The sequence below is a fragment of the Centroberyx gerrardi genome, chromosome 3 (assembly GCF_048128805.1).
Source record: "Centroberyx gerrardi isolate f3 chromosome 3, fCenGer3.hap1.cur.20231027, whole genome shotgun sequence".
Classification (NCBI taxonomy): Eukaryota; Metazoa; Chordata; class Actinopteri; order Beryciformes; family Berycidae; genus Centroberyx; species Centroberyx gerrardi.
The window spans coordinates 23,023,035-23,036,085 of record NC_135999.1 but is presented as its reverse complement, the minus strand read 5'-3'; the positions used below and the strand labels follow the sequence as shown (position 1 = coordinate 23,036,085).

The 13,051-nt window shown below is 43.6% G+C and overlaps 1 protein-coding gene across 3 annotated transcripts in view; it reads right to left on the bottom strand.

Annotated features, from left to right (window-relative positions):
* Positions 1–6,892: 6,892 nt before the first annotated feature.
* Positions 6,893–13,051, bottom strand: part of LOC139925661 (axin-2-like) — a 32,137-nt gene continuing 25,978 nt past the window's right edge. For all 3 annotated transcript variants that reach the window (XM_078282520.1, XM_078282508.1, XM_071917128.2), the window contains exons 8-11: positions 12,751–12,984; positions 12,490–12,594; positions 11,590–11,715; positions 6,893–8,814 (exon numbers count right to left, since the gene is read on the bottom strand). In XM_078282520.1, coding sequence (XP_078138646.1) covers positions 8,688–8,814; positions 11,590–11,715; positions 12,490–12,594; positions 12,751–12,984 — 592 coding nt within the window. In that variant the 3' untranslated portion in view covers positions 6,893–8,687. The remainder of the gene's footprint in view (positions 8,815–11,589; positions 11,716–12,489; positions 12,595–12,750; positions 12,985–13,051) is intronic.

The window sequence follows — 13,051 nt, the reverse complement described above, 5'->3', positions numbered from 1 at the left end:
AATTATGGATTTGTTTTCCGGTAAAACCTGATTCATGTTCGGTACTTTCTCCCCACAGACCAAAGTAGGCTCATTCACAGCACCAAAGCTAGTATGAGTGTGCGTTTGTGTGTGCGTGTGTGTGTGTGTGTGTGTGTGTGTGTGTGTGTGTGTGTGTGTGCGCGCGCATGTGAGTGATATTACGATATCAACTTAATATTGAATCGATTTCACTGTGCACTTTAGTCAGGTGGAATGACAGTTAAGTTGAACTGAGTTGAACTGAACTGATAGTACGATGATAATAAAACTAAATCATAGCTTGGGTAGCCGGCTCCATGTTCTGCCTCCACACCCAACAACAGCAACAACCATAGCAACAACAACCGCAACAGCAAAATTTTAACAAATCCTGGAGTCTTATGGCATATCAACTTAAATCTAAACATACAGACAAACCCCTGATCTTAACGGCTTCCTCTCCTTAGCTAGCTTACTAGCAATTATATTCGCCAACTTCACCTTGATCCCAGCAGTCATTTCAAGTTAGCTGTTAGACTAACAAGCTAGCATTTGCACTTCCGACAACAAAGTAATAATTTTATAAGGCGTCACTTGGCCACATGTGACCAAAGAGGCAGCCAGACTCACAGAAGCGGCCTGTATCTGTAGTGGGTTTCAGCTTTCCCACTTGTCTATGCCACCACCTCATGACCGGACTTCCAGGGCCACAGTGTGGTGCTGGTTTATTGGTCTCATCTGTCCCAGATATAACTTTATGACAGGAGTATGTTTAGCTTCAAAGCCTGTTCTGACCCCAAACTCCAAACCAGTTCTCTGTTTGCATACCAGGCTGCCCACAATGTAATGTGGGCCAAAGTGTTAACAAGACTCTAGGTTGCCATATCTTGACACATTAACATACTTTGTGTGTGTACAATGCCCTGAAGGGAGTTTTGTTCAGGCATTCAAGTGAAAAACCACAACGCCTTAATCATTGTATTTTTAGAAATGCCGCTCCCAATATCCAGGATTGTACAAGAAAAGACAAGAGTTTGATGGATTCAAAATACACCACACACCCGTCTGCTGAGGCCACAGGCGAAGCCTTTCGAGGGACTGCATTCCGTTGGGTCATTGTGGAATATGGACGGGCTTGCGTGCCATGACAAACTCGTGTTATCGGATCATTTGGCCGTTCTGAAGTTCTAAACAATGGCGGCCCGATTGGCGGTCCGCATAGACCAACTCTGGGCTGCATGGCATAATTCTATCTCTGTTTCTCCTCTCAAGATCTGAGAGAGACACCGTCCTGCGGTGTTTACTGACGAAAGAACACTGCTAAATACAGCTGTGGTTCACCAATCTGTAAATATGGCCTTTGCCAGCCAAATTGTTCCCCTTGTTGACAGTGGTTTGGGCCCAAAGCTCTATCTTGCCCAAGGAACACAGGCTTCCCTTGGGGGCTGGTTTGAGACTCGACAGGGGGTAGTTAGACAAAATAAATAGACAATGTCTATCCGTTGCTGTCACAGAGCTGGCGGAGGTACAGAGAAAGGGAAAAGCGAAGGATGGATGCGCCCAAAATAAATGAACAAACGTCCAAAACGACTCCTCTGAAGTTGGGGCAGAAGCTATGATGGCTAGAAGCTCATATATTGTCTTTTTTTTTTTTTTTTTCCTGAGATCTTGTGGCCAATCGTATAGTTTGTGGTTTCTGTAACTGCAAAACTGCCGACCGCAGACGATCAGTGCTGTCCACATTTTTCTTAGGGAATCTGCTTATAACAGGATATGCCGTCTTCTGGCAGCGACCATCTTTGTATTTGTTCAGATCAGAGGTTTAGATAGGGATATATTTTCTGAGCATCAATAAACTTCTTTCACTTTTAGTTAGCGTTGTCAACCCTCTAATGGGTTTGGAGCAGCTAATGACTGTTGTACATTTATCACAAGTGAACAAAACAAACCGGCCCAGTGAAAGTGAGTGGCAGGCATTCATCCCAAAAGACATCTTGCTGTCAACCGTGATTTTCTATTGTTTTTATTGTATGTATTTGCAGTTGTATAATGGATATTATCATTTCCAGCTCGTTTATCAATTTATCATGCATACATCATGAAAAATAATGAGTGCAGCATAACAGGTTGATAGAAAAACTGTTTTCTATTGACACTGAAGACGAAGCCCGTTCCTATCTCTGTTTGTTCAACCTAAAATCGTGTGCACATCACTTATAAATTCCACGGAAACAGGTAAAGTCAGAAAAAAGGAGCCGCGTCATGTGCTTGCTCAACAGGATGCATTCTAGTCAAGGTTATGTTGAATCTAGATATTCCCTCCAGATACCAGATACCCCCCATCCCACACACACACACACACACACAAACACCACACCCTCACACCTACACATGCATCCCTCTCACAACAGAACGACAGAGAAACAAGATAGTTCAGGAAAGCTGGAAAGATAAGTAAACTTGACAACATGAGAGAGAGAGAGGCAGAGTGGGAGAGAGAGACAGACAGACAGACTGAAAGAGAGAGAGAGAGAGAGAGAGAGAGAGAGAGAGTGAATCTCCAGCAGTGCCAGCCCAAAGAGGATCAAGGTGGTTTTGGATGAGTTTCAGAGGTAAGCTCCAGTTAAAGCCCCCAGCTTGGACCGTTCACACGCAAATGCCAAGCCCCACCACAAACATAATGAAACGCGAGACAACATTTTGGTTGAGACCGAGGGTGTATCGTGACAGCAGAGAGGACAGTGACGGCCGTTTGAAGAATGCAAATGCAGTATTCTCCATCCTCCACCCTGTGCAAGCTGTATTCTCATATTGCATTTGTTTCTGTGTCTCTCTCTCCTACTTAATGCACAATGAAATCCACTCATTTTTGCACACCTTAACAGATGATTTGCATTGCATAAATGTACCTGTGAGTATATGGTGACAAAACCCTCCTATATGGAGAGGAATTCAAGATTGTTGATGTTCACATTGGGATATGGGGTATACTGTATAATGATATAACGTGGCTTTTATCCTCTGTTTATTACATGTAATAAAAATTCAAAGCTGAATTTTATTCCAACAGCACCTACTACTGACTAGATATCATTAGAAGCTATTGTTAATGTCTTAGAGTGTGATTTCTTATGTTCATTTGTGCAATTTGTAACTTTTATTGTCTGTATTCTGTTACATTTTGTCTGTCTGTAACATGTTAATTGTACTGCTGCCTGTCTTGGCCAGGACATTCTCTTTAATCTCAAGGAGGCTTTTTCTGGTTAAATAAAGGTTAAATAAATAGATAAAATAAATAGAAGCTACAGTATAAGCAAAATCAAGACTGGACAAGTCTATTTCTTTGTACTGGTTCCAGTGAAACTTAACTGGGTATCCATCCAGTGTTTGGATCAATGGAAGTTCAAATGCTGCTCAGTGCTTCCTAAGGAGGAGATTCCCAGCATCTGGGGAACGGGGACCTGCTAAACGTTACAGTCGTGAGGATGAGACATTAGGACATAGTCTGCTTTATTGGTCTTTCAGGACCCTGTGACTTAAGATGAGTAAATGGGCATCTATTTGATTCATCTGGTCTTTTAACCTGAAGATTTAATGTGGTGATAGCCTCCTAATCACCGCCGGCCTCCAATCAGCCCGTTTGACCCATCTCTTCTCCATTACCACTCGCCCTTCGGTCATTACTGGAAATGAAAGTGAACAATCCAACCAGCCTCTCTCTCTCTCTCTCTCTCTCTCTCTCTCTCTCTCTCATTTTCTTTCTCTCCGTTCACCCTCTCTATCTGGCACAGGGTTCCAATGTTTATGCATTTACTGAGATTGCTGGCGGGATTGTCAGAGAAAAAGGAGGGTTTATTTTTTTTTTCTTTTCTCTCTTTCTTTTTTTTTTCCTGTGCAATCTCTTGCCTTCAGAAACCATTAATGCCCATTCAACATCAACATCAAGGCACAGCTTTGATGTCTATTCTGGCAACAGACCTCTTTCTTTCTCTGCTGCCTGCTGCTCTCTCTCTCTCTCTCTCTCTCTCCTTCTCTCTATCCCGTTTATCCCTTCCTCTTCCCTTCGCTCACTCTTTACGGTTACTGTACAATCAAATAATTAAACGGATTGTCGACAAAATGATTTTACCTGGCAATTAAATATGCAAAGCGAGTCGGCAGGCGGTGTATGAGAAGACGATTAAAAAGGGGCCCACTGCAAATCTACAAAGGCTTCGGCAGCACAATAGGCCGAATGCAGCAGCCCCTGCCTGCCGCGCGCACTAGCTTAGCCTGGGGAGTGACTGGTGCCTCTTTATACCAGTCTCACACAGGCATGTTTACAATAGCCCCGACCATGCTATGCCAATTACCACAATGCAAGGAGAAATGAATGCCACTGTTTAGAGAAAAGACAGGGATGAGGGTAGGGGTGTATGGGGCATATGGGGCAAGGGGAGGGGGGGTGAGAAAAGCATACGCTGCCAATGAAATCAAAGTTACACCACAGTTATTTCTTTCTTCTCCAGCGATGAAAAGAAACAGAAACTGTGAAAAAGTTGAGTGCTTTGAATTCAAATTTAAGTTAAGGAGTCGAAAAGCGTCAAATGGAAGTTGTCTTTCCGTAAAAAAAAAAAAAAAAGAAGCCCAAACTTCAGAACCTGTGTCTAACCTGCAGCGCAATTAAACAAAGCACCTATTAGGAAAGGAATGCTATAGAAAGGCTGAGAGAGATAGCGGGAGGAGGAGGGGGAAGAGAGAGAGAAGGAGAAGTCGGAGCTCCTGATGTGCGAGAGAGGGAATGCGACAGTCAATGTCCATCTATCAACACTTTGGTGGGGAAAAATGCAAGCAATTTTCCTGGATAGGTTTCTCTTCAAAGCCGGAGCCCCAAGAGGCTGTAAAAATAGAGCTGGGAGGAGGAGGAGGGGGGGTGGAGGGGTGAAGGGTGGAGGGTTACACCTGCCCCGTTCCAGACAGTTCAATAGAAACTAGCTGGTTCAGCCTGATTAGGCCCTGCTCGTTTTAACATTAAAACCATGGGGAAATTGATTTCAAGGTTAGGGAAATACTTCATGTATTGATGCTGCATCGAAGTTTCACTTCCTTTGATGAGAACAGTCAGGGAAATTAATATGCTACTTGTGGTGTTAAAAAAATACTAAGTGAAAACAAGAATTTAGTCAATGGAGTGTGTGTATGTTTTCAGAAAGAGAAAAACCTACAGTATCTCATAAAAGATGTGACAAGCATTGGCAGCTTGTCTGTTTTTCTTCCTCTTTTTTGCCATATTGCCAGAAACAGCTACCAGGGGAGAAAGGAATGAGAAAATCATTTTGTGGGAAGTGAAAGCTTGTCAGTAATGACTGTTGTTATCTTTGTTATATGGCTACCTCTACTTTTTGGCAATTGCAAATCTCTTTTTATGTCAACAATTTGAATTGAGCCGCACAAGTGAGGGAGTCTGCATGCAGCGGACAGCGTCCCACTCTCCACCCCTGAATAATTTCAGAGTATTAAATGATTTTTTTCCCCACTGCTGAAATAAAGCCAGATAATTGAAGCAAATATGGCTAAGCCCTCTGATAGGGGATGCAGGGTGCTTCATTAAATGTTTGTGTTGACTGTCAGAGAGTAGCGCTGGTCCTCATTGCTCTTTAATCGACCAATTAGCCCATGCCCCCATTTCCATCCCTAATGTCTCCCATTTAAGCGCTGAATACAGAACCCGCACTTTTAACCACTGAGGGGCTAAGGACCCCGACTCATCAAAAGGTTACGGGCTTTTAGTGTTTTCTATTTACTGTGTAAATTAACTACTTGCATTCATGAATGCTTATTTTTGTCAGCAGTGAGTGATGTTCTTCAGGTTTGTTTTAAACCTGGATAATAATGATTACACAAGAATAAATCTCTATTATTTGGTTCTCACAAATGACCCAACTGAAGCCATTCTTCCAGCATCCCACTGGAATAACAGCTGTATGATGTGCCCACTGTCCTATGCCGTTATACCCCTTTAATGGAGAAGAGGAATAAGAATTGACATGCTTCATCACTGAGGAAGACATGAAGCCTTATACACACAGACGGCTGATTACTGACAGGACTAATGCCAGTTTGCTAGTATTGCATTAACCAACAATAGGTTCCATACACATTTTCCACTTAGCAAATTTAATGATTTTTCCTTGACTATTGCATGGTGTAGGGTGTAATTTCTAGTGACTAATATTTATCATTTATGTTCAAGTGTTACAATTTTTGTTTAACAGCTGATATTGATGTCCTAAATTATATTTTTGCTGGCTTTAACTATCATCATATGGGACTTATGTCAGGATATTTGATTATATGGGTTATTATTCCTTCAAAGGAATAATACGCAATAACACCAGCACCCAAGATTGATGTCAAACACTTGACTTATACGTGCTATATCCAGGGTTTTTACTTTTTGGTTGTATCAAGAAAACACAATTGTCACTTTTTCAGGTTTTCCATGACCTTAGGGCCTCAGCAACTAAGGTATTGTTTCTATCTCACCAGTATTACACCACAATCGCCAGTCTTAATTTAACTGAGTGTAAAAATCAACACTATGCCAGTGTTTATGCACATCTATCAGAGTTAATTTAACACTTTCAGATGGTTTTGAACAGCTGCCCCAGAGCCATATCTTCTCTATGAGTGGACAAATAACTCTCTAATCAACACTTGTCAACTCCAATTAATTGTCACTGAAAAATAAACACTTATAAACAGTGGAAGATTTGCTGTGTAGTACTAACTGGCAAATGACATGAAAACATATAAGTATATGCTTTAAAAACTGTATACCGTATTACAGTTTTCAAAGAGAAAGAAGCATTGATTTCAGGACATTGGACAAACCAATACAAGGCACAAAAGCTTTCATTTGAAAAATATAAAACTTTAATAAAGGCTACATCTCTCAATAATTACAATAATTATAGGTCCATGTAAATCTTTAAATGAAACTCTTTATATAATGTATAATTTACAGTTTAGATAGAATGAACAAAACAAAAAAAAGGCCATGGTGTAAAAACAAAAACAAAAAACATGATTACAGGATATTATTAAAAGCATAAAAATATCTTTTCAACATAAAACCCTTCTGAAAACCAAGGGATATATATTAAAACCCTGAAACAGGGTAGCACATGGTATGGCATCCATGTAGGCACAGGTGCTGTACTCATAAAACACCAGCGATAGTGTGTTTGTTTGTGTGTGTTCATGTGTGTGCCTGTATGTTATGTGTGTGCTCTACGCGTGTGTCATGTGTGTCAGTATCCATACTTCAGAATGCATAATTACAATGTATACAGGAGCTCTGCTATATATGGTGTTACTGTAACAACATTCAAAAGATATCGGAGCCACGTTTCTTCAATGTTCAATTTTTTTTGACACGCTAGCTGACTTCCTCAAGAAGTCGTTTCTCAGTGACCCAAACTGGTTCTTGTTAGCGCAAGTTATTTTGGTGTGCGGGCTGTAAACACTGCCATTATTAGATGGTACAACTTGTGCTCCAGGTCCCCTCTCTGTATGAATTCTGCAACAGTTTCATTTTCCCCCCTGTGCAATGCCTGGTTTACAAACAAAGGCACAACAAAAAAGATTGAGCTCTGTTGCTGGACTGAGAGAGAGAAAAGAAGAGAGAGAGAGAGAGAGAGAGAGAGAGAGAGAGAGAGAGAGAGAGAGAGAGAGAAAACACTAGTGTGACAAACATAACATTACAAACTATCAGCAGCATATAAGACTGGGGTTGACCATTACAATAGTGGAGGGAGTGCGCCTCGCAGAAGACCACTGCTAAGGTTGTTGGTACGGGTCAGACAGGGCTATAGGCTATGGGGGGTGCTAGGCTAGTGTCATGTCCTTTGTGTAAAGTAAAAACAAAAAACAAACACAAAACAATATCACCACAGTATTCTCCCAACACTCAAAGCAGCTTGCCCATTGGCTGGAAATGGGAGGGAGGGGGGAGGGACACAGGTTTAAGATGACTTGGGAAAGGGTGGAGGGGGTTGGGTGGTTTTTTTTTCAATAAATACTCAATAAAAACTTTCAACTCATGACAAAAAGCATCTATATATATAATACATGTATATATACATATATGCATGTATGTATATGCACACGTACAGACGTTTTTGTAGCAATGTTAGAGTGTAACGTTAAGAGCAGGTCGGTGGCTTCTCCAGTGCCGGTCAGTCCGCTGACCAGGCACCAGGAAGCCGGCGCCAACGCACCGTCAGTCTCTCACATCACAAAAACAGTCATCTGCATCTTCAGTGGTTATATTCAAGAAGAGGCGGGGTCTCCCCCCCACTGGCCTCCAATCATCATCATCACTGTCTTTTTTTTAAGTCTCTCGTGTCATTCCCTTGTGTTTCTAAGGCTGATTGGTTGAGAAAGTCAGGGAGGGGCGGCGCCTCCTCTGGGTTCGGCATACTTCATTGGCTCGTCTTCCTTCAATCACTCCTCTTGTGCTGGATATATTAACTCTGTTTAGCTTAATATTAAGAAATAGAAAACAAAAAAAAAACAAAAAAACAAAAAAGGAGTCCAGAGTGTTTTTGTTAATTTCATCGAGTCTCTTGCTCAAGTTTCTTAGCGACGGTTTGGCATTTTAGTTGGGCGGGGAAGGGCATTGGTTGGTTGGCAACAAAGTGGCATTAGTCCATCCTCTCCACCTTGCCCAGGACCTTGCCCTCATACATGGGCAGCACGGTGGCATCCTCCCACACCTCCTCGAACACGGCACCACACTCAAACTCATCGCTGGCCTTCTTGAAGTAGTACCTGAGGCAGAAAAACAGGAGAGAGGTCCGTGATTAGTAAACGTTGAGCGTAGGTGTTAAGCGGAAAAAAAAATAAAAAATTTTGAACACAACAAAACCTGACAGAATGGCATCGGGGAGCGTATCTCATGTATTTTTGCGTCTTTTAACCGCTTTGAGGCACCTACACACTACTTCCATATACACGCTCGCACACAACTCCCTTTAGTCCAAATCAAACACAAACACACACACTCCGAGAGCCAGAAATGGATCCTGCTCAAAACAACTTAGTCATAGCCTTCAATGCTATCCCTCCACACTTCAAAGGCAAAGCTTGACTCCACATCACACCACCTCACAAACAGAGCTGAACCCTCCCTTTAAACACTCCCTGTGATAATTCAAGCTGCTAGGAACAGCCTGCGTGTGTGTGTGTGTGTGTGTGTGTGCATCCATGTGTGTTTGTCTCCTCATCCACTTGTTCATCTTGACTGCTGGCCATTCTACAGATGCCTATCTGTCCTGGAAGGTCTTATTAAAGTTGAAGGGTTAATTAGAGGCTGTCTTAAGGCCCCCACCCCTCCCTCTCCCCTGGCCTTCTCTGTGTCTCCATGGCTTCTAATTGGGCTGGCTGTCAAATGAAGGGCCTTTCTGTCACACAGGTTGACATTTCAGGTGCCTGAGAGTCTGCCTGTGACTGCATGAGTCCACAGTCCTACAATCCAGTGCGCCCACATACACACACACACACACACACAAATCAACACACAGTCAAGGCGACACACACACACACACACACACACACACACACACTTCGGGCAGCTTTCCGATCGCCAACTGAGAACAGAGGAAAAGAAGGAGCAGGAAGGGAAGAAAGCGGAGCGGAGGCCTTCGCTGGCTGGGCGAGTGGGTGTGATAGATTGGATGCAGGCCGAGCCTGAGGGGCGAAACCCCGGGAGGGGGGAGGGTGGCGACCACTCAGACAGTCTCCTGGAGGTCACGGGTCACCTAGCTAGCCCACTCTTCTTCTCTCAAACAGAGATAATTCCCAGGGTTAGGCTGGTCCCGGTGACTGTGAAGTCTCCCGGAGCTCCTAATGATTTCTCCTCTCTACTTTAAACCCAGCAAAAGATCAGCGGGAGGGGATTTAATGATAAGCTTTGTAATGGAAAAATGCCTCATTTTGCCCATGTGTGCCTGCGCCGAGGAATTCCAAAAAAAAAAAAAAAAAAATGCTTTTCCGTGTTTTATGAGCAATCACTCAGCTTAGAGTCGTACAAACAACACATGTAAGGGGGGAGAGTAAAAAAAAACACGTACACACATACAGTTTTCTTTTCCATGTTGATTGTAATTAGACGCAAATGAAATGTTTGGCCAAGTTTAGAGAATGTGGAGGGTGCGTTACACAGCTGCAAGGCTCTCTGTTTGAATATGCAGTTGTAAAATATTCCACGGGACGGAACGGACGAGTGATAGCTTTGTTTTATGATGGTGCATTTCAACAAGCGACAACAATGGAGGCTCTTTCCCTATTATCTAAGCTTTGGTGGACAGGAGTCGGCCATTACCATCTTCATTAATATAGACCAAATAAAAGCCTCCTTGATATAATTGCGCCTGGGTTATTTCTTTTTTTTTTTTAAGAAGAAGAAAATGCTACATCCTCACTGACAAATAGTTCAAAGTCATCGCTTTGTTTCAGAGAATGAGACGGAGAGAGAGAGAAAGAGAGAGAGAAAGAAGAAGGAGTCTTTCCATTGGAACATGTTTTATGTGGCAGGATTTTTCTCTCTTCGCAACATCTGGCACCAATATCGTCTGGCAGAGCCGCGCCGTACTGTTCTCCGCTGTACCGCTGCCATGTCCAAATTAACCAACTCCACACATTCTGCTGCCATTAAAGCCAGACGCTTCAAATTGCCCCCCCTCCCTCCTTCTCTTTTTGCTCGCTGAAGAGTTATGGGATAGCGGGGGTGCAATGACTTGTTTGCAGGCCTTCTTCTTCTCTCTCTTGCCTAACAAGCAGATGTGGCTGTAACCTAATGTTGATGTCATGGGCATACCAGCTTTATGTCTTTACAATGGCCCACAACCTACGCAGTACTGCAAAGGTTACTTAATGCAGTAAGCCTGGACTTAGCTGAGGGCCTCCTGATGTGAGATTTCTTTTCAACTGATTGGCCATTATAGTTTAATTGAACTAACGAGTCCAAGCGTTGTTTTGGAATTTCCCCTTGCAACATCTGACACTTTGAATAACAGTAGGTATTTCTGCTGTGTTAATTACCGGCGCGGATTGCTATCGGTGATTAACAGGAGAAGGTGCTTGCGGTTCTGATTCAGATGCCTGATGCAATAGTGTGGAGGAGGAATTTGAAGGCCTTCGCAATGGTCTTTGTGCACAAAATAAAAGGGCCCGGGCTTCAAAGCCATATTTATTAAGGCTGCCTTACCATGGAAATCAGTACCAGATGTGAGAAAAAAAATCGCTCAAGTACAGAAAAAATCCCCCCCCTCTTCCTCTCTGTAAGCCCCGAGTACAGTGAATCAGCCCACAGTTCCTCTTCCATCTTAAGACTATTGGGCTCCAATATCTCACACTCACACTCAGCAGATGAACCAACCTTACACACACACACATATGCAATAACAAATACACACACATACATAACTAACACCACTGTAGGACGAACCCTAACCAAGCAGGTTTGATGTCAGCTGAATACGCTTCTTTCCAGGTGTGTGTTGGTGTGGTGTGACCTATGTGCCATTGCTGGTGCTGCATATTCACCTGTAGTTGCCTTTCTTGCTGAGCTGTTCCTTGAAGTGTCCCAGGGTGAGGCAGTGGGTCTTCATCATGCTGCGGTAAGGAATCTCCTCGCCACAGAAGAAGTAGGTGACCACCAGCTCTTTGGACCTGGGGATGCAGAATAAAAATGGATTTTAAACAGCTGGACTCATAGGAGAAAGGGCAAGGGAAGGGGTCAGAGAGTCGAATGTGGACAAAGATTCTGTTAGCCATCGCACACACACATACACACACACACAGGGCTTTTTTTGTGGTCTGTACTTCAGTTAGGGGACGCCAACAGACAGCTGGCTCACCGAAGGTCAACCAATTAAAACTAAAAGAGGCCTCGCAGGTGGCTATGGCCAAACATCAAACACCCACCCCATTCAACAACAAATGGATGAAGGGAGGCTATAAACTCAGAGTTACCGAGGGCTACTTAACTCATCTTTTTTGGGTTGCAGTGATGTGTGTGTGTGTCTGTGTGTGTGTGTGTGTGTGTTGGGGGGTGGGAGGGGGTAGTTAAGATACTGAATTAAAGCATGTTTAATTTTAAATGATTAAAACGCGAGAGAAGAGGAGTTCAAAGCCATAGCTATGCTGACTCACAACGTCTCTCTTTGAAGGGAAGAGTGAGAAAATCTGTGAAGAAGCGGGTGAAAACACGATTTGAGAGAGAGAGAGAGAGAGAGAGAGAGAGAGGGAAAGCTCAAAAAACCAACAGTAAGTGTGTGTCTGTATGCGTGCAAGTGTATGAGAAAAGACAGCGGGAAAGCAAGACTGCAAGCAAGACAGCAAGCACGAAGGCAAGAAAAAGAAAGAAAGAAATGAGTTACAGATGCGGAGAAACACTAGCACAGGAGGACGGAGAGAGACAGAAGTGAGAAGAGGGATCCTTACTCGTCTGGTTGAAGTCCAGGACTGGCTAGAGGGCTGCCTCCAGTGGGGAAGGCAGCTGCAGGATGACTCCTGTCTCTCTGAAGGCTGCTGGCTACTGCTGAATGCCTGTCAAAATCACAAAGAGATCAGTGACTAATCAGTACTCACCTCAGTACAAAGAGAGAAAACACTGGACAACTCAAATGTGGAAGATGGGGATTATGCATGATTGGAAGTGTGAGTTTTGTATGTGTGTTTTTGTGTATGAGTGTTGTTGCGTACCTCTGTTTAGGGGGCTTGGAGACCTCCTCTAGTCTGCGGCAGGCCTCCTCCAGCTGTGCCAGGGTGTTGGGTGGGGGCAGGGGTGGCATGGCCGGGTCCTGGATGAAGGGGTGGCCGGGGTGGTGGGCGCGGAGGTGACCCCCGCTGCCAATGCCGCCTCCACCCCAGGGGGAGTGGGTCCGGCCGGGCAGCGTCTTTGAGTCCAAGGGATTGGACTTTTTTAGGCCTTGAGTGCTGTTGGGGTGAAAAGGTTGATATATAATAAGAGCAATGAAATCGATTGGTGAATCAACAGTGTCCA